This window comes from Varanus komodoensis, unplaced genomic scaffold (assembly GCF_004798865.1).
Source record: "Varanus komodoensis strain SLA01 unplaced genomic scaffold, ASM479886v1 scaffold16, whole genome shotgun sequence".
In the NCBI taxonomy this organism is placed as follows: domain Eukaryota; kingdom Metazoa; phylum Chordata; class Lepidosauria; order Squamata; family Varanidae; genus Varanus; species Varanus komodoensis.
The window spans coordinates 15,793,093-15,813,850 of NW_025335468.1; the positions used below are offsets into that span (position 1 = coordinate 15,793,093).

General features: G+C 40.1%; 1 protein-coding gene across 8 annotated transcripts in view; it reads right to left on the reverse strand.

The window, feature by feature from the left end:
• The window catches only part of SBF2 (SET binding factor 2), a 317,965-nt gene that overhangs the window by 262,572 nt on the left and 34,635 nt on the right, over window positions 1-20,758 (reverse strand). For 5 of the 8 annotated variants that reach the window (XM_044425686.1, XM_044425685.1, XM_044425689.1 and 2 more), the window contains exon 2: window positions 18,373-18,520. The exons of the other annotated variants lie outside the window; for them this stretch is intronic. In XM_044425686.1, coding sequence (XP_044281621.1) covers window positions 18,373-18,463 — 91 coding nt within the window. In that variant the 5' untranslated portion in view covers window positions 18,464-18,520. The remainder of the gene's footprint in view (window positions 1-18,372; window positions 18,521-20,758) is intronic. 8 annotated transcript variants of the gene reach the window in all.

Consider the following 20,758-nt stretch of genomic DNA (forward strand, 5'->3'; position numbering starts at 1 on the left):
AGCTCCCTTCTTATATAAATCTATGCTATTAAAGGTCACATGCCATCTCCTGCCTGCCCTTTAAATTCCAGGAGCAAATTGTTAGTTCAACTTACATTCCGAATTAATGAGAAGTGCGATAAACTGTGCCTTTTCCCCTGTGATACATGAACAAACAATATATTTAAGCTGCATTTATTTTTAACTCTGTGTTTAATGTTTTGGGTACAAATGGTTTAATTTGTCTACAGTAATGAGCAGGAGGCATTAGAACTTGCTCAATACTTATCATGCTATCAAACAAGCACAGAAGTGAACCATGCAACTAAAACACAAGGATGCTAAAAGTTAGAATTTGCGCATATTAACCTTTTCCTCTGGCTAAAGCTCATTTTATAAAGCTGCACTACACATTTTACACACACACTAATTACTTGCAAATGAGTGTCAGTGGGCAGACATGAGCTTGCTCCTGTACGATGTGTGGATTGGCTCACCACTTCAATTAATACTTGCTGCTTGTAGTGTGAATGAGAGCAATTTGGCCCAGGTAGTCACTGCAATCTCCCTCTCTCTCTCATTCAAAGAAGGGCTGTGATAGAGCTGCTGAAATCATTGCACACAAATAGCATCCCATTGTTGTTACATTTCCTTGTTGTTGCCTTTCTTGTCACCTGACTTTGGTTACTAATTATGAATTAGAATTAGGGCAGTTTCACATGTTATGAGTGGCAAATGCATGTTTGTACACTGTGTACACAGGTGGTGGAAAGATACAGCCATGAAAGCATGTATAAGTCATTCTTCCTTTCTTGATCCTCATGTATTCACAGCATTTTAATTCATCAAGCCTTTGATTTTTCAGGTCAATGTCTAGTTTGTTCTATTTCTTTTAGCTGCCCTGAATTTAGGCATCCAACCAACATCCAATCAGCTTCCTTTCCATGTTTCATATCAGAGAACCCCTTCTTGAATTAGAAGGCATCAGCCTCCAACCTGACTCCCTGTTCCTTTCCATTTGCCTGTGCTGCATGTATACTATGTACTTTTCCTCAAGCCTCATCTCCCTCAGGTTCCAGTTTTTCACTCTACTGCTTAGTTAACAGCCTTCCTTCAGCTACTCTTTATAGTCTTCTACTAGCTTCACAAAGCAATTCCTGCCTTTATCCTGTCTTTAGGGCTTGAGTGAGGTTTTATTGTCAGCCAAACTGAAATCTCTCTCTTACTTCACAGAAACTGCAAGCCCCTTTACAGCTTACTAAAATAGAACAGGGATGACTTCCTACCAACTAGTGGTCATAAGATCTTTGTAAATCAGTACAATTTCTATCAGAGATTAAAATTGTCCTAAGTTGTCCATTAAATAAAACACAGTAAAGCAATGGTTTTCAACCTTTTTACAGTTGGGGACTGGCAAAAATAGGAAAATTATTTTAGGGACGACTGAGGCAGAAATAAAAACCCTTATATACATAATACAGTATTTTGTGTATTTGTTTTTGTTATAAAATTTTGTCTTAACCTTTTTTTCTGCAAAATAGTAATACTCACAGAGTGAAGTCAAGATCTCTTTATTGCAATAGAGGGGGAAAGACCAAAGTGACACTCAATGTCCTTCCCAAAAAAGTCCCTCTCAATTCATCTCTTTTATTCCATTCCACGGCTGCATAGCCCTTCCCCTTTTCTCCTCACTGGCTGGGATACTCAGGAGTTACAGTCTCTCCATCTACTCCTTACATATTACCCATCCCTCTCATTTCATTTATCACATGACCACGTAAATGAAGATATTAGCTATGCAGGGTGTGGCAGATACAGTTCATTTTGTTACCTTCTGAACTCTTTGCTTAGCTTAGCATAGCACCACCTGTGGTTTTACACATCTCATTTGCTTCCAGTTTCTTAGCTACTCACCACTTCCTTCAGTTTTTAAATATAGTACCAAAAAATAAAAATTATTTAATATAACCAAAACCTGAGCAGTAAAAATGCTAATAGGAACAAAATATTGAAATTAAATGTAATTGAATACAATTTAATTTTTAGAGAGCAATATGTAATTCAAATAAATATGAGTAATACTATGCTCATAGCAAATACAAATTCGAATACAATATTAGCAGCAGAGCAATACAAAACTATACAGTTACTTAATACGATAATATTCATAATGTTAAATATACAGAAATACAATGAACCCCACCTACTCAAACCCCCTTACACACCAGCACAGACTGGCTGAGAAAACACCCTCGGCACAGCCCTGCCTCACCATTTCCCTTCCCAGTAGAAAACACTGCAGAAAAAGGGAAAGGCCCGGTCTTAGGGACCCTGTCCAGAGGGCAGACCTGCATGACGGGACTCCTAACTAGCACCAGTTGAGCTTCCTCTCTCCTCCCCATCCTCTTCAGCCAAGGAAGAGGCGGGGAATCAGCAGCAAGACTACAGCTAGCCCGTGCTGGTCCTGGCGAGCGAGATGACGCTGTCGTGTGTGCACACCACAGCCGCTCTGCCATAAACCAGCAGGAAATGCCAGTGGACCAGTGCTAGTCTGCTGACTGGTGGTTGAAAACCACTGCAGTAAAGGATAAGAACATAATTCCTTCCATTTCCAATGTTAAGAATTGTACAATGACAATGTGTAATTGTATGCTTCCAGATTTGTAAGTACATAATGATTTAAAACAACCAAAAAAACCAGACCCCCCCCCCAAAAGATGACAAATCGGATTATGCAAGTGTGCGCTCACAGACCAAAAAAAGCACACTGAGGCCCCGCCAGACATCTCAGCCCACTCACTTCTTAATCACTCCCTTCCCCTTGTGCACCTGAAGACCCTTCAAAGCTCTCCTTTTCTGAGATGAAAGTCTGTCCAAAACTCCTTTAAAAGCGTGAATCAGATAAATTGTCAATCAGGCTGACTTACACCTTTAAAGCTCTCCTAAATGGGAGATCAGCCCTGAAAAGCCTTCCACCGAAGAAGGAAAACTTTTGAAACTACAGATCTTGCGATTTGAAATAGGAATTTACCTAATTCATAAGAAAAATTATACAGCACCAGAGGTTCACACAATTATTCATGAATAATTTTTTCAAAGTAGTTATTGGTTCATTAATAATATGGACTGCTTAATGAGAAAAAAATTCTAGTGGCACAATCCTATGTCCACTAGACAGAATCTAGAGGTCAGTTTTACCAAGTCCCAGCTTCAGCCTTGGACAGAAACTTGCTCCAAGGTCACATCTGTAACTCTTAACTCAGCACATTCTTCCCCCATTTGCACAGTAGCATGGAAAGAACTGTAGTAGCTGCAGCATCAAGGTCACAAGCACCCTTAGGGGCAGGGAGAGAAGCAGGCTCCAACAACATATAATGTATTTATTCTCACAACAGCTTGTACTCCCCTCCAAGTTACTCCAAATCCAAACACTAAGACAGCTGAAATCTATCATTTAACTGTTCATAACCTATGCACTCCTCCTACCATACAAACAATGCCCATAATCCTCCAAGTTCAGAGGGTTATCAGCAGCCTCACTGGATTGTATCTAATGTTCATAAACAAATGCTAAAAACCACTTTAAAATACACTATTAAAATATTCTAATGCAGAAATAGTACAAATCACATTTAAAATAAACTGTTAAAAATACAGCAGGACCACAGTATCTGGTGGCTCAGAGAAAGAAAAGACCCATACGCTGAGGTAAGAATGAATGAAATTGTGAAAAAAGAAACGAACTGTATATAATATATATTTAATAGAATGTTTGCTATTATCTGCAGTTTCAGGCATCCACTGGGGGGCTTGGAACCAATCAACAAGGTTCTGCTGTAATTCCACCTAGAATAACAATAAAAAATAGTAAGAGGGAGCAGCATATGATTAACCACAAATAATTACAAGCCAGCCAAAGCCTGGATGAACAAGTGCATTCTCGGGAGGCACTTAAAACATGCCACATTTTTCGCCTCACACATTGTATGGGGGAGTATTTTCCAGACATTAGGCGCTACCACAAAGACCACCTGCCTTTAAGGTACTACCCAATGACATTGGGTTGAGTTTGCATGCCAAGACAATCTAGCCTGGCAATAATATGGATAATGAGCCTCTCTTCCCCTTAAGCAGGCTCTCTAATCACCTTTATGTTTGTTACTATTAAAGCTGACCTACAGTTCTGTAAGAAGTAGTTAATGTGCTCCAGTTTAGAAGCTTCAGGTGAATTTGCATCATGATTGGTACCATTAAGCAAGGCACTGGCTGGCTGAAACTTCATAATTCACCTACCAAATAACATCTTTATGGTAAGAAAAAACTGCCTGTCAATGAACATGAACAGACACCTGCTCTGCGAAAGTTATTATGGTAAGTACTACAAACTCTTGTGTGAAAAAGCTATTGCAGTTTTTCAAAAACCCGAGTACAACATCAACTAGTTCACAATATCGCTGAGTGCTGGGAAAGAGTGCCATGTTGTTCTTTTTTAAAAAGTAAGGCCAAATAGTTCATCTTCTTTTTCCCCCAATTCTATGTTAAGTTCAAAAGGCACCAGAAAGTCGGATGAGTCTAATTAGTAGGGAATGCAACATTGCACAAGAATAAGCAAAAATCTTCTTGGGGCAGTTGATAAGTTCAGCACAGGCCACTTTAACATACAGGATAAACAAAAATCTTTCTTTTTATGGATACAGAAGTAAATCACTTTAAAACTGTGGGATTTAGCCATGGTAGCAATCATGATCCCTGAAAGCTGGAACAATAATAGTTATGAAGTAATAATAGCTCATGGCTCAAAAATGTAGTATGGCATACACAACTCCTAACACGCCACATGGATGACATAATGAATTATAATGCACTCAATGCTCTTTGTTAACACTAATTTGTTTCTCCTTATAATGGCCTGCTTAATGCCATCTCTCAGCATCATATCTTTTAGCCTGATTCAAAATATATTTAATTGAAATTAAACCCCACTGAGCTCCAGTTTTACAAGAAGAACGGTGCTGGATGAGGCCAAAGGTCCATCTAGTCCAGCACTCCTATACATAGTGGCAAACCAGATACCCCCAGACTTCCTCAAGCAGGACGGGTGCAAGACTTCCACCTGCCCAAGTTCCTCAGCAACTGGTATATGCAGGCTTGCCACCTCTGGTGAAAGAGGTAGTACATAACCTGCAAGATTAGTAGTCACTGATAGCCTCCTCTTCTGCAAAATTGCCATTCCCCTTTTGAAGCCATCCAAACAGGTGGCCATAACAACTTCCTGTGGCAGTGAATTACATAGCTCAACTATATGCAGTGTGAAAAATTACTTCTTTTGTGTGGCCTAAACCTTTCACCAATCAGCTTCATGGGATGACTCCAAGTTCTAGTGCTATGGGAGAGAAAAAACTCCCTCTCATTTTCTCCACACCATGCATTCTTTTAAATACCTCTGTCATGTCTCCCCTTACTTGCCTTTTTCCTAAGATAAACAGTCCCAGTTGCTGCAGCCACTCCTCATAAGGGAGTTGCTCGAGTCCCCTGATCATTTTTGCTGCCCTTCTCTGTACCTTTCTCTACTCAATAATGCCCTTTTCCAGGTGAGATGACCTGAACTAAACACAGTATTCCAAGTGTGGTCATACCAAACATTTGTACAAGGGGAGTAAAATTTTGGCAGCTCTATTTTCCTAATTATGAATTAGGAATTACCGTTCCTAATTATGCCTAGCATGGATTTTGCCTCTTTCACAGCAGCAGTGCACTGGGCCAACTTTTTCATCAATATGTCCACTACTAACTCAAGACCCCTTTCTTGCTCAGTCGGTGCTAGCTCAGATCCCATCAGCATATATGTGAAGCGGGGGGGGAGGGTGTTGCCCGAGCATGCATTACTTTACACTTGCTTATACTGAACTGCATTTGCCTTTTTGATGCCCACTCTTCCAGCTTGAAGAGCATCAAAATCCCTTTTGGTTTGAACCATCCTAAAAAGTTTAGTGTCATCAGCAAGCTTGGCCACTTCACTACTTACCTCTAATTCCAGGTAAATTATGAACAGGTTGAAAAGCATTGGCCCCAATACAGGACCTTACAAAACTCCATTGGTTAGATCTCTCCATTCCCACCCTCTGTCTTCTGTTCTTTAACCAATTAGTGTTCCATAAGAGGATCCCTTCCCCTTTTATTTCATGACTGCTTAGTTTGCTCAGGAGCATTTGATGAGGAACTTTGTCAAAATATGTTTAGGATGATAACTTCAGCTAAGGATCAGTATAATTAACACTGGGTATGGTCTTGAGCAATTGTGCTTTTGTGTATTGTTAGGGCCCCCAAAGTTGAAGATCATTATGGTCTCCCTAGACCACTTAAAACTAAGTACAAAAGAATATCCTAATAGTGAAACTATTGATCTACAAGAAGAAGAAAAAGGTTTGAAATATATACAAGATTCACCTCAAAGTTATTTCCTCCAGAGATTGACCAGGGATTCAACAGAGCCACCAACCATTTCAGCCAGAAAGCCCCCTCAGAGCCCTCTGGAAATCATTCAGATCCATTAGATTCTGGGGAAGAACCTGCTTAATGGGTCTAAACTGAAGAGAGGAAATGTTGCTCTCAGTCTAAACCTCAGCAGGCAGTAATCTGACCATGCCAAAGGGACCAATTCAAAGTCTCCTACCTTCAGACCACTATCTTCATGTCTGGCTGAAAAAGAAATCAACCTAGAGCATACCCTGCTACATGTACCATAATAAGCAGAAATGGAAACTTCTAACTCCCCCCCCCACCCCCATTCACCAACCCAGGTCTCAGCTATACATTCCAGATTGGCTGCCTGATTCACTATTATGAAATGAATGAGGGAGGTCTTACTGTGCATAATTCTGGCATTTAAAAGCAGCATCTGGGAACCCGAAGATGATCTAACAGGGCAACCCACCAAACATGCAGCTACAAGGAAAGCCAGAACAAGCTGCAGCAATTAACTGCCTGGGCCATCTTTCATCTTTCTTGGCTAGCCCTGCAGTCAGTCATATTTCCCTCTACCATCTCTACACTAACTGACTCCCCATCAGAGACCCCCCACTTACTCTCATCCTCTCCCTTCTCCACACATACGCAGGACCTATGAAAGAGGTGCAAAAACACACTATAGTTGTTGTATCTCTAGATATCTTCTGTAAGCCGTCCTGAGGCTTGCTGCAAAGGACAGCATAGAAATGTTTTAATTAAATTAAAATTAAATTAAAAATGTTTCTATTTTATACCTTACACATGTATTCTAGCAGCACAACAAAATACAGCACTAACAATGAATTTTAGCAAGCAGAATTATCTATTTGCCAGTGACGTATCATAGTCAAATATTCTAAGAATAGTTTAAAAAAAGAAACCCTGCCAACTCTCTACCTCAGAATTAGACCTTAAGGTATACTACAAGATTAATATAATAATTGTCCATATTATACCATTATCATCTCCCTTCTTCTTCTCCCAATATGGCTTCCACATATACATCAGATTTATGTCATGTTGCCTGCACATTATGTAATCAAAATAACCACAGTGTGCTGGTCAACTGATGCGAAAGGATTATTATCCTGAATACCAGCAAGGCCAGCCTCAACAGTCTGTGCCAGAATCAACTGCCTGATGTAGTCTCATGGCAGAAGTCTCAAATAAAATATTTTATATCCTTGAATTCTATAAACAGATTATCTATCCTAACAGCACTCCCGTATTGGTGACATGTTCTCTTTTCTGAAAGAGCTCCTGTCAACTTTTCATAGCATATCACATCAAGTATAATTTACCACTTCTTTATATGGTTATCTTTCAAATTCACCTGATTTGAGTTTGGGATAAAGACTTGTATTTTATGAAAAGGAGTATTAAATGATATAGAAAATCGTTACTGATCATAAGCATTGACAGCTAGAGATTCTTAAAAAACCACAACTCTACTTGAAGATCAAACAGCTGATTATTTTATTCAAACTAGGAAAAAAATGACAGAAGCAATTTCACTGCTGGGATTAAAACTGCAACCACCACTTCATAACAACACTAGCCTGTTTGTGGGGTTGGTTTGAGCTGCAATACAATCACCAATATAATGTAGGACAAGAATCTAAATCCAGAAGCAATGAAGGAATACCACATTTCAAGCTCTTTATGGCCTGGAAGTTAGGGCAGCAAACAATGCATTACAGTTCGGTACCTGCTGGCAAGGCTTCCATCTTTGTAAGCTGGTGTACTTAGACAAGCCAGTATCTCAGCCTCATTTCCCCCTCCGCACAGTGGTCACTAAATCTGACCCATTTTACTAACACCTGTGACACATTCTGATTACTTTAAACCATTATACAATTGTCAAAGCATTATTATTGTAGACCTTCAAAAGGAGAGCAGATGGTGAGGTGGCAGGGTGGAGAAATGAGAATGAGAGCAATGAAAGAAAAGAGGAAATGACTTGTATATAGATGGAGAAAATCTCCTAGTGGGTGCAATCAAGCCTCGACAATTGCCTCAATTAAGATATATCTGGGGGCAGAGAAGGCAGCAAAGAAACAATACTTCACTGCTTCTGTTCAACCTTCTTTGCTGCCCAACGGAGCCATTTAGTTTCTATTATTTACATTAAGGGTCTTTTACCCACTGGCCCCAAAGACATCTTAGACCATGGGTCCTCAAACTATGGCCCGCGGGCTGGATCCAGCCTGCCATGCTCATTTATCTGGCTTGCCTCAGAGGTTTTGGACTCGCTAGGAGAAAACAATCTCTGAGTGAGTTCAAAAGCTCTGAGCCAACGCAGGAGAGCCGGTGCATGCCCAAATTGCAACAGCTCAACTGCACGTGCACCAGCTCCCCCCACCCCAACTGCATGCATATACAGAGCAGGAATACGGAGCGGGAAACAGAAGAGAGGTGGGCGGAAGAGAAAGAGACGAAAACGAAGAAAGGATTGAAGGTAACAAAAATATAGCTTTTAAAATCTATTTTTAATTATGTGAGCCCAGGGGTGGCCACCCCACCCCCACCTCGCTGTGCCTGCACCCGCTGCCGCCTTTCAACTGGCCCTCTTTTGAAAAAGTTTGAGCATCCCTGTCTTAGACCATTCTGAGGGTCTGCTGCAAGGTATTTTCTAGACACTTCCAAATAAAATCTCTTGCACCTTCCAAGACTTGGAATAGCAGTTGAATATAAATAAGTACCCAGAACACAGCCTGGTCTGTTTTGTTTTGTTTTGGTTTTGTTTTGTATGAGTTTCAGTTGGTACAAGTTAATGCTGACAAGTAGCTTGGACAGGTTTCTGTAACTACATCCTGTACCAGACCCCTGTACCTATAGGCTTATAAAGGGTAGCAGGGAGGGAACTGCTAGCTGGGCCAGGGAAGTATTCAGTGCTTCTTTACAAGATGCAGGGGTAAGGCAACTCCTGAAAAATCCTCTCTGGAGTCAGAAGATATGAATAATTTTAGGTTTAATATCTCTTTCCTGGTCAAGTTCCTTGAGATAATGGTAGCTAACCAGCTCTTGCTTGTGAATGATTATCTACATACATTTCAACTGAGGTTGAAAACAGCTAAGGTCACACTGCATGATGACTTATGACTGGAGAGAGTGACCCGGTTGCTACTCCTGAATCTCTCGGTAGCTTTCATTAACTTTGACCACAGTATCCTTCTTCTGACTGAGTCAAGAAGGAGGGATACTGTATTGCTGTGGTTCTGCTCCTACCTGGATGGCTGGCTCTGGAAAGCAGTGGTTGTGGCATACTGCTCAGTCCCTTGTACTCTTCCAAATAGGGTTCTTCAGGGATTAGTCTTTTCCCCCATGCTATTTAGCATTTACATGAAACCACTGAGTTGGGTCATCCAGAGTTTTGGAGTTTGTTGCCATCAGTATGCTGATGACATGCAACTCTATTTCTCCTTTTCATCTTCATCAGGTGAAGCTGTGAATGTGCTAACCCACTTCCTGGCTGCAACAATGGACTAGGTGAGGGCCAACAAACTGAATCCCAATCTAGACAAGACTGAGATGCTCTTAGTGAGTGGATAGGGTTGCATGCACGCGCACACACACCCTTGAAGAAACAGGTTCATAGTTTGGGGGTGCTTGAGCCATCTATGTCATCTGAGCTGCAAGTGGTCTTAGTGACACTGAGTGCCTTCAACCAACTTCAGCTGGTGGCCCAGCATGTCTTTATCTGGACAGAAATAGCCTGGTTTGAGTAATCTGATGGTCTCTAAGGTAGACAACTGCAATGCACTCTACGACAGGGCTGCTTCTTAAGATTGCTCAGAAGCTGCAACTTCTGCAGTATGTCACAGCCAGATTAATAATCATGACCAGAAGGTCTGAACATTTAACACCAATTATTTCCTTCTTGCACTGGTTGCCTATAAATGTCCTGGTCCCATTCAAGGTGCTGGTTCTACATAGCTTGGTACCACAACACTTGATAGCACATCACTCTCACTACAATCTACCTTGACTTTATGGTCAAGAACTGGGACCTGCCTCCAAATGCCATCTTCAAAGGAGGCTCAGTTGGTGACAACAAGGAAGGAGGCTTTTCAGTGGTAGCCTCCAATTGTGGAACAAGCTTCCCAGTGATGCCCACCTGTTATGAACCTTACTATCTTTCCACTGCCAGGTTAAGACTGTCCTCTGTAACAGGGCATTGAATCAACTGTATATAGTGTATTGGGACATTGTGTCTGTTGTTTATCTCTGTTTCTATTCTATTATATTGTTATGTGCTGCTGTAATCCAATGCCAATGCTGTAAAGGAGCATTGGCTATTGAGAGGTATAGAAATTAAATGAATAGATGATTATGATACCTGACTGAAAAGTTGAGCTGTGAAGCCACTGTGAAATCTCACCTTTAAAAAGCAAGGAATTCACCCCTTCAGTAAGAGTGGGGTGTTATGTAGCGTTTATCCCCCACCCTTGAAAAAATTATGCAAGAATTAAGGCATGGTATCCAACAGGAAATAATAGCAGAAAAAAACTGATATAGTTTTATAGATACATTATAAAAGACTCTCTTCTCATGAATATTTTTAATGCAGAGTTGGATTTTCACAGTACAACATGTCAACAATGCTTTGTATTTGTAAAAATGAAAATGTGACCTATTTCTCAATATTTGGTCACTGAAATACCAGCTTTAAGTACTCTATGTCCCTTCAATGATCATCTAATTCCTAGCTGTTTTCCTGAAAAATTCATTAAAAGTATTTCCAAATATCTGTTCTAAGTTTGTTTTTCTTTTCCTCCAGAGCAAGAGTTTTGAGCAATACTGATATATTAACACCACACTTGCTTCCTTTTCACATATGCAAGCAAAGTTAATGACTCCCTCAATGCATTTTTCAAATTTCATCAACTATCATTAAATGGAATATATGAAATATTTGTAATGAGTTATTTTATTCATGAATTTTGATTCTTAACGATCTCCAAATGTGCTACCTCCCACATGAATTATAGATGCTGGCAGCCTGACTCTTCTTCATATGATCTGTGCATAATATCCAAATATTCCTTGGGAGATTTGATATTTCTATTTTATCCTTTTTGTCAGATTTAAATGAAAATCTACTCAATTAAGTCCCTACTGATTTATATCTTCTCTGACTACAAACCTGAAACAACCTATGTTAAGACACAGTCAGTTCTCAAACATAACAGATCAGTTCACATTACATGACAACCCAGTCTAGCAATTAGTTGGCTGGTTCTTTGGGTTGGGTTGGTTCTTTTGCTAAGTACCCACAATTGGGTTCATCGTGGATACTTTGCTTGCTCCCTCCCTTCTCCAACTTTCTTCTTGTACTTCTATGCAGTATCCCAGGGGACACTGCAAGAAGAAATGCATCTGGTCTCTTTGATAGCCATGACTGTGAGCTGCTTTCAGCTTGCTGCAGCTGTCAAAGTTCCTGTTGAACAAACAGGGCTCGTGCCCTGAAGTGTAACAGGGTCAACTTCCAGACTTGGCTGGGACAATATGCTGGGAGAAGTCTGTTGTCTGATTGCAGTGGGTAGCCCCCTGCATGTTGTCCAGCTGAAAGTTGACTCTGTTGCATCTCAGGGCATGAACTTTATTTGTACCACAGGGAGAGAGATTTTCTTGAAGAAAAAAAAATGTTTTCCCCCACAGCGCAAACATAACTGATGCCCTGAAGTGCAACAGGGAGGACAGAGAAGCTGAACAGACATTGCTGCTTTCTGCTTCAGAGGGAGCAGGCCTACCTCAATCATGGGGCAGTGCCACTAAGGGGATCACCAGCTCCTCCTGCTGCTTGAGAGATATGCTTTTGGAAAGGAGAAGGTAGTGTGCCCAACCCATTCTGTAGCACTTCCTCATGCAAAAGGCAGAACCATGGGGTAGGTTGCTAGTTCCTGGCTCCAGACTGAGAAGTCTTAGTGAGAAGATGATCCTGGCCATTCCTGCGGTCTAATTTCAAGCTGTCAGAAAGGAGGACCACTCTGTAGTAGGAGGGGAGAGCTTCTGATAGCAGCTTCCAGGTGTCTCTAGGGCTCTTTGGAGGCTGCTGCAAGTGAGGCTCACTGAGTAGCTACTTGTCAAGAGCAACGAAGTATTATTGCTGCACACATTAAGCAGCTCACTGGCTACTAAGGGTCAGGTTTGGACAACATGACAACCCACCCTGGGTGACAAAAACCATAGTAGAGCCCAAGGATCCTCAGGTTGGGTTCCTCACGAAAAGAAAAACAACAACAATGCAAACTGGCTGACCTGATCTGTGTTTTCATGACAGAACCACCCACCTATGATAGCTGATAGTGGGTTGTCATGTCATCCAAACCAGGTCAGCAAATAGAAACTCAGCTGGTATTTCGTATGATTTTCACTTTGGCTCTCCATCTTACTAATTTCTCTAGCACAGCAGGACATCACTGAATTGGAGCAGCTGTAATTTGCCCATCAGACTATGTTTATTTATTTATTTAAAACTTTTTTATGCCGCCCCCATCACAACAAAGCCTCGGGGTGGCTTACAACAGGAACATGTTGAAAGTTATGACACAGAAAATGGATTAGAATGGGGACAAGGGACATAGACGTTAGCTAGCTGGCCAACACAATCAAAATGAACCATGTACATGTATCAGCACTGCCAAGAACTATAAGCAATAGGGCCAGCCCCTGTAGATCTGTCATTGACTCTCAGATATTGCTATGGATGCATCCTCACTGAAGTTTTCAAATATTCACCTCTGAACCACGTAGCTGTTATGTGCTGTCAAGTCATCTCCAACTTAAGGCAACCCTATGAATGAAAACTCTCCAAAATGTTCTATCCATGACAGCTGTGCTCAACTCCAGACTGGGGCTTCCTTTAGGGAAACATACTTGGTCTTTCTCTTCTTCTTCTGACTTTGACATTCCCTAGGCGTGCCTCTCTTCTCTAGGGAGTCATGCTTTCTCATGACGTGCCCAAAGTATGACAGCCTCGTCTTTGACATTCTTGCTCCTAGGGAAAGCTCTGGCTTGGTTTGATCAAGGAGTCACTTGTAGTCTTTCTGTCAATTCAGGGTACTTGCAAAGCAATCATTCAACACAATTTTTCACATGAATCAGCATTCTTCCTGTCAGCTTTCTTCAGTGTCCAGTTTTCACATCCAAACACAGTGATTGGGAATACAATAGCATGGATAATCTTGGTCTTGGTTGCCAATATAATGTTTCCGAACTGGATGATCTTTTCTAATTCCTTTACTGCTGCCCTTCCAAGTCTTGGTCTTCTTCAAATTTCTTGACTGCAGTCTCCCTCTGAATTGATGACTGAACCTAGGTATGCAAAATCTTTGACACATTCAGTTTCTTCATTGTTAACTTCAAGTTGTGCACTTCTTCTGTAAGCTATGATTTCTGTTTTCTTAATGTTCAGCTACAGTCCTGCTTTTCCACTTTCTTCTTTCACTTTCATCAGGAGTCATTTCAATTCATTACTGCTTTATGTCACTGGTATGACATCATCTGCATCTTCCATTACTGGTGTGTCTTCCAGCAATTTTTACTTGTTTCTCCGATTTTAATCCAGATTTTCTTACGATATGTTCTGCATTCAAACTGAATAAATAGGGAGATAAAATGCACACTTGGCTGATGCCTTTGCTTATAGGAAACCATTCTTCTGATTTCCATTTCTTCATATTCTCTCCAAATAGAAGTTGGTTTTTTTGCGGGGGGGGGGCACGATACAGGTTATGCATTGGGGACAATCAAATGCCAGGCACACCCATTTGTTTCAGGATCATTCTTATCATCTTGAGATCCAAAATGTCCCTTCCTTTCTGAAATCCAGCTTGAACATCAGGCATTTCTTGCTCAAGGTAGGGTAATAATCTTTTTTATAACATCTTAAGCATCACTTTGCTTACACAGGAAATTAGTGCAATAGTCCTATGTTGCTGCACTCTTTTGCATCTCCTTTCTTGGGGACTGCAATGTACATTAAATCCTTCCAGTCTGTGAGCTATTGGTTTGTATTCAATATTTGTTGGCATATTCCTGTTGAGATTTGACCAGATTTAGTCTCGGCAGCTTGAAATAGTTCCATTGGTGTTCGATCCATTCTGAAGACACTTTCAGAGAAGCTTTTGCTTCTTAATCTTCAAAAGAGTCCGACATCTTTTTCTCTCTTCTGTATAGTTCTTCCACATGTTGTTTCCACCTTCTCTTTATTTTACTCTTTTGCTTTTGCAATAGTTCCTAGCAATTGCGAATGTTTCTTCTGTCCTCCATTCAGACCTTTCCTTTCTTTTCTGCTACAGGAATTATCTTTATGCATCCTTCCCTAATAATTTCTCTAGTTTCAGACCACAGTTCTTCTGGCTCCCTCTCAATTCCTTTCAATAATGCATATCTGTTCTTTTTGAGGACTTTAAATTCCTCTGGAAAGTTATTTGAGCTGTTTTTTGGCACTATGCTCCTGCTAGTGAACTTTTTTGGCTTTATTCTCACTACCACAATCTGCTCCTGGTCTTGTTTTGCCAGTAAGGATGCTGTTAATGCTTATTTTCCACTTATGCCCAGTGACTGAGAATAGCTTCTCCATCTCCTACTTCTAATTAGTTTATTTGATTCCTGTGTTGCCCTCTGGTGATGGCCATGTGTATGCTTGTCTGAACGGTTGTTTGAAGTATTTGTGATAAATGGTCTGCTTCAAAGTATTCTATGAGTCATTCTCCTGCTTCATTTTTTACCCCAGACCAAATTATCCCTCAAGAGTAACCTACAAATACCTGCATGTTTTGGTATGTTTTCTTCTTTAACACCTACATATTTTTTTTACTAGTACTTGTTGAAAAGGTTTTCCTAACATTCTGACTGAAACTATTCAAGACTTTGCACTGTAGCCCCTTACTGTCTGCATTACATATTGCCTCAGGATATGAGACACTACTTCCGAGTTTGTCATTTCCAGAGTAATACAATTTGTGTGTGTGTGAATGAAAACATCCCATTCCACTCCACTTTAGTATGCTCACTCCAATTACTGTGATGCAAATCTGTTCTTTATGTGAGCGCTGAATTCCTCAGAAATGTTATTTATGCTGTATTCCAGCACTATGCTTCTTTCAGTGATCTTTTTCAGTTCTGATTTCTGCTATTAAGAGTTAATGGTCACCAACACAATCTGCTCCTGGTCTTGTTTTGGCAGTATTTCAACATGTCCTACTTCCAATTACTTTATTTGATTTCCATATTGCCGTCTGTTGATGGCCATGTGTACTGTTGTCTAATTGATTGCTTGATATATGTATTTCTGATAGTCATTTGGTTAAAGTCACAGAGTTCTGCGTCATTCTCCTGCTTTGTTTATTACTCCAAGCCAAATGTTCCCATAAATTTTGATTTTGCTTTGTTTCTTACTTTGGCACTCTTATCACCGACAATTATCAACATGACTTGCTTTGCTGTGTTATCAATTTTCTCTTTAACACCTGCACAAAATTTTTCATTTACTTCTTCAGCATCTGAATGATGGTTATGTTGATACATTTTCCACACATTCAGATGATTCAAAGAGTCTTTGCATTATAGTCTCTTACTGTATGTATTACATGTTGCCTCAGGATTAGGGCCATTCCAATTCTGAGGAGCTTGCTATTTTCAGAATAATATACTTTGTGTGTGTGACTGAAAATTTTTCATTTCAGTCCACTTTATTGTGCTTATTTCAAGTACTGTGATGTTCAAATGTCCCATTTCTTGCTTTGTAGTTTTCAGTTTGCCTTGATTCATACTCCTTGTGTTCCAATTGTATGCACTGTTCAGCATCAGGCTTTCATAAGAACAGAAGAAAACTCATGCTGGATCAGACCAAAGGTTCATCTATCCAGCACTCCTTTCACACTGTAGCAAACCAGCTGCTCACAAGATACTTCAAGCAGGATGGGTGCAAGATGTACTTCTGCCCAAGCTCCTGAAAACCTGGTGCATCCAGGCAGTCCACCTCTGGTGGAGGAGGGAGCACATAGACAGCAAGGCTAGTAGCCACTGATAGCCTCCTTCTTCATGAATCACTCCAATCCCTTTTTAATGTCATTCAGATTGGTGACCATCACCACTTCCATGGCAGTGAATTCCACAGGTTAACTATATACTATATGTCTCTGAACATGTCAGCTACTAGACTTCCTTTCAACTTTGATCTAGCTGTCTCATTAACAATGACACCATTTGTACTTGCCCTTTGCTCTTCTCCAGTAGCCAGTTAAGTACTTTCTTGCTTGCAAGTTTCATCTTCTGGCACTATCATTTGTTCCATTTTGAGTTGTTTCAGCATAGGCTTGTCTAGGTAAAACATATTCAAAAATGGTTTACCACTGCCGCCTCCTGCACAGCACTAGCCAGAGTTAGCTTGATTGCCATTGCTGTTGTCTATGAAAGCTCCTTCTCCAGTGTTGCCTTCAACTACTGCTATAGCCCAGTAGCTGTCCTTCAGAAGTTTCTCTGCCTCCATTACCATTAGAGATATCCATTTTCTTCTGCTAATTTGATTGCTTCTCCTCCAGAGGATAGATACATCTTATTCCATTGTCTCAGTTTTGACTTTCAGCTTTGACACTGCTAGAAGACCAGCCCTACTAAGAAAGACTGGCCTCCTGGCAGCATTGTTCTTGGCTTCTCTGACAATCTCAGACACCTCATTACACAAAGGTGTGCATCCAAGAGGAAGAAAGCAGCTTTGGGAACAATGATTTTAGGTTTTTAAAAAGGCAAAAATGGGATGAGCATTAAGAACCTTCCTTATATTGAGTCAGATCACCGTTCTCACTTAATATAATCTACAAAATAACTAACAACTCACTATGATTTCAGAAAAAATCATTCTCAGCCCAATCTATAGATGCCAAAACAAACTTAATCCTTCCTACTTCAACCAGTATCCCAATGCAAATCCCTCTAACACATCTGGAACCTTGTGTGTGAAGGTGGAACAGCCAATTGGGAAGAGGATAACTTGGCAAAAATATGACAGGGAAGACAAAAGTCAAGTATTTCTTCTTAATTTCTTGCTATTTTCCTCTGAAGTCATTTTCTGAAATGTTTCCCTAGAAGAAATGGTCCCTAGGGTACCTGAAAAACCTCTTCCTGAGACCTTGCAAAGACATGGCCAGTCAGAGTAGAGTAACATGACTCAATACTCTGGCGTGGTATAAGGCAGTTTCTGGTGTTCCTAGCAAGGGTGTCCTGAAATTTCATTGAATACAGAGATTACTAGGGATCATTATGATCTTAAAACTACAATACTCTAATAAATTATCTAGAAGTGTGATATTCAGAAGCTTTTATTAAAACATATAACTTCTCTATATCCAGAGTGATCCAGACAGTGGAAAAAAAAGAGAATGGGAAACTGAGTTAACTGGCAGTTTGCCTTCAATGGAACAGGCTTCTATTACTTGTCATTTGTGGCTAGTCACACCTGCCATTACAACCACTTCATGGTAATGCCCAGGACAGATGATGCAAGTGTGTCCATGCGCCCAAACAGTTAGCTTACCCCACTGTATGATTTTATCATATACATAATATAGTTTTACTAGGAGTCACAGTTATCATCAGTAGAATAGCACTATAAAATTTTAAACTGAAAGCCAAATATGACTTCACTATTAGAAAATAATACTGAAAATCTTTTAAATTTAGTGTTTCAGTGCACTGATTATCATAATGTAATATGTTTCTTCTTCAGAATATATTATTTTGCTAATGACCTTTATTAGAAAAATCCCCTGATAAAACCTCTTAAAAACAATTTAGCATTTCTACTATCTTGAAACAATTATCTCCCAGCCTTGACTTTGATATAAAAAGTGCATAGTCATCACAGAAGACTTACTATACCTTCTCTCCAGGGTCGATCAATCTCTCTCTTTGTACTGTAACTTCTACCAGTTGCTTGGAAACAATATTTGCCTTGGTCTTCATCAGCCATTTGTTTCAGAAATACAAGTCCCTCCAAATTTATTTAGAAAGTAAAGGTGGGAGTCAACTGTTCAGGTAGCAAAAAAAAAAAAAAATTGCTCGTGTTTTTGAACAATCATGGCCTTGTTAAACTGTTCCCCCTAAAATACCCAACACTGAGTCTAAGCAAAATAAAACAGAATGATGATTAAAAAACTGTATTCCCATGAAGGGAAAAGAACTGACAATAATAGATATATATGTTTATTTGCAGTGTGTATGTTTATGCCTTGTTTTAGTCTCATGTTCTAAATGGCACAGAATTAACTTTCATAAGATATTACTTTCTATTTATCACAACTGTATAGTTAGACTGACCCTAGGTTAATCTATTATGAATAGGAAAAGAGAATTACACAGTCTTTGTAGCAAAAATGTTTCATGTATTTCTTGCAGTCTACACAACACCTGATACTATAGACCAATACTACAAAGGCAAAGTAGTCTTCAAAAGCCTAATTCTGCTCCTAATGACAAAAATTAACAATTACAAGCTAAAGAAAATTTAGCTTCCAAACCAAGACTTAAAGAGAGCCCCAGCAATTCCAAGTAATTTGAATTTTTGGATGGAAACCCACTAAATAACTTAGGCACAAGCCTGTCAAAATGGCTAATCCAAGCATCTGGAAAATCCCTTATGAATAGCAAAGTATTTGAAAAAAGTAGAGCCAAGAGAGGTTCCAACTGAAATAGCCAATGCATTCAAAACATTCATCCCAAATAATGCTTCCACATGCACATATTCATGCATGCATGTCGAACAATGCTTCCACATGCACATAGTCACATTTTATGTTATGTGCAGAAACAGTGATCCAACGGATGGTAGAGGATGTTGTACACAAGTAAACAACAACCTAGGTCACACAACATTGTGAGTTGTTTAACCCGCAATGAACTGCAGTACACACCAGGCACCCTCTTAAATATGCAATCCCTCAATCTCTCTGAGATGCCATATTATCCAAATCCAGACTTTCTGAGTTATTCAAGGGTTAAACCAAGCTTACATAATCCTATTACAAACCATCGGTTATGAAAGGGTTGCTTGACCCTTGGATAATCCAGAGTGGCTAAGTATGTGTAAGGTCACTTCTCTTTCCCCACTCTGCAGGTAAGCACAAGAACTGTTCTTCTACTTAGCAGGTTTTGTTATCCTAAACTGTAGACAAGAAAAGTTGGCATTAGGTTACAGACCGTTTTACAGAAATCAAAAACAAAAGAAACAAACTGTGTTAGCTATCTGTAGAATTAATGTAATACAACCCAGTTGAAAGTTAACCTCTCCCATTCCTGGTAATTAATCATCACAAGCTCTCAAAACCAAACCCTCAAGTCTTGATTTCTCAGAACCAACTCCACCTGAACATTTCACTCTTTGTTGTCTGTCTTCTCTTTTCTCCTTCAATTACATCTCACCCTTGGAACTGTTGTGTCCATTTCCCTGCTCCTGTTCTTCATTGTTTGTTGGATGTTAATCGCAAAATCATGCCAGACCCATCATAACCCCATGTACAACATTTCTCCATGCTCTCCTGTCCTCCACCATCCCCTAGAGTCCATTTAAGTTCACACCCACCTCCCCAGTGACTATGCCATCCAGCCACCTCAACCTCTGCCATCCCCTTCTCCTTTTGTCTTCAATTGTTCCTAGCATCAGGGTCTTTTCAAATGAGTCCTTCCTTCTCATTAGGTGGCCAAAGTATTTGAGTTTCAGCTTCAATATCTGTCCGCTTACAAAGCAGCCAGGGTTGATTTTCTTTAGGATTGACTGATTTGATCTCTTTGCTGTCCAAGGGGCTCTCAGGAGACTTCTACAACACCATAATACAAAAATGTCAATTCTTTGGCGCCTTCCTTATAATCCAATTCTCACAGCCATATATTACAACTGGGAAAACCATACCTTTGACTGTATGACATTTGGCAGCAGGGTGAGGCTTTTGCTTTTTAGTATGCTGTATAGATTTTCCATAGCTTTCCTCCCAAGGAGCAAGTGCATTTCAATTTCTTGGCTGCAGTCACCATCTGCAGTGATCTTGAAGCCCAGGAAAATAAAATCTGTCAGTGCCTCCATTTCTTTCCCATCTATTTGCCAGGAAGTGATAGGACCAGATGCCATGATCCTAGTTTTCTTAATGTTGAGTTTCAAGCCAGCTTTTGCACTCTCTTCTTTCACCCGCATCAAGAGGCTCTTTAGTTCCTCTTCACTTTCTGCCATTAAAGTGGTATTGTCCGCATATCTAAGGTTGTTATTTCTCCCTGC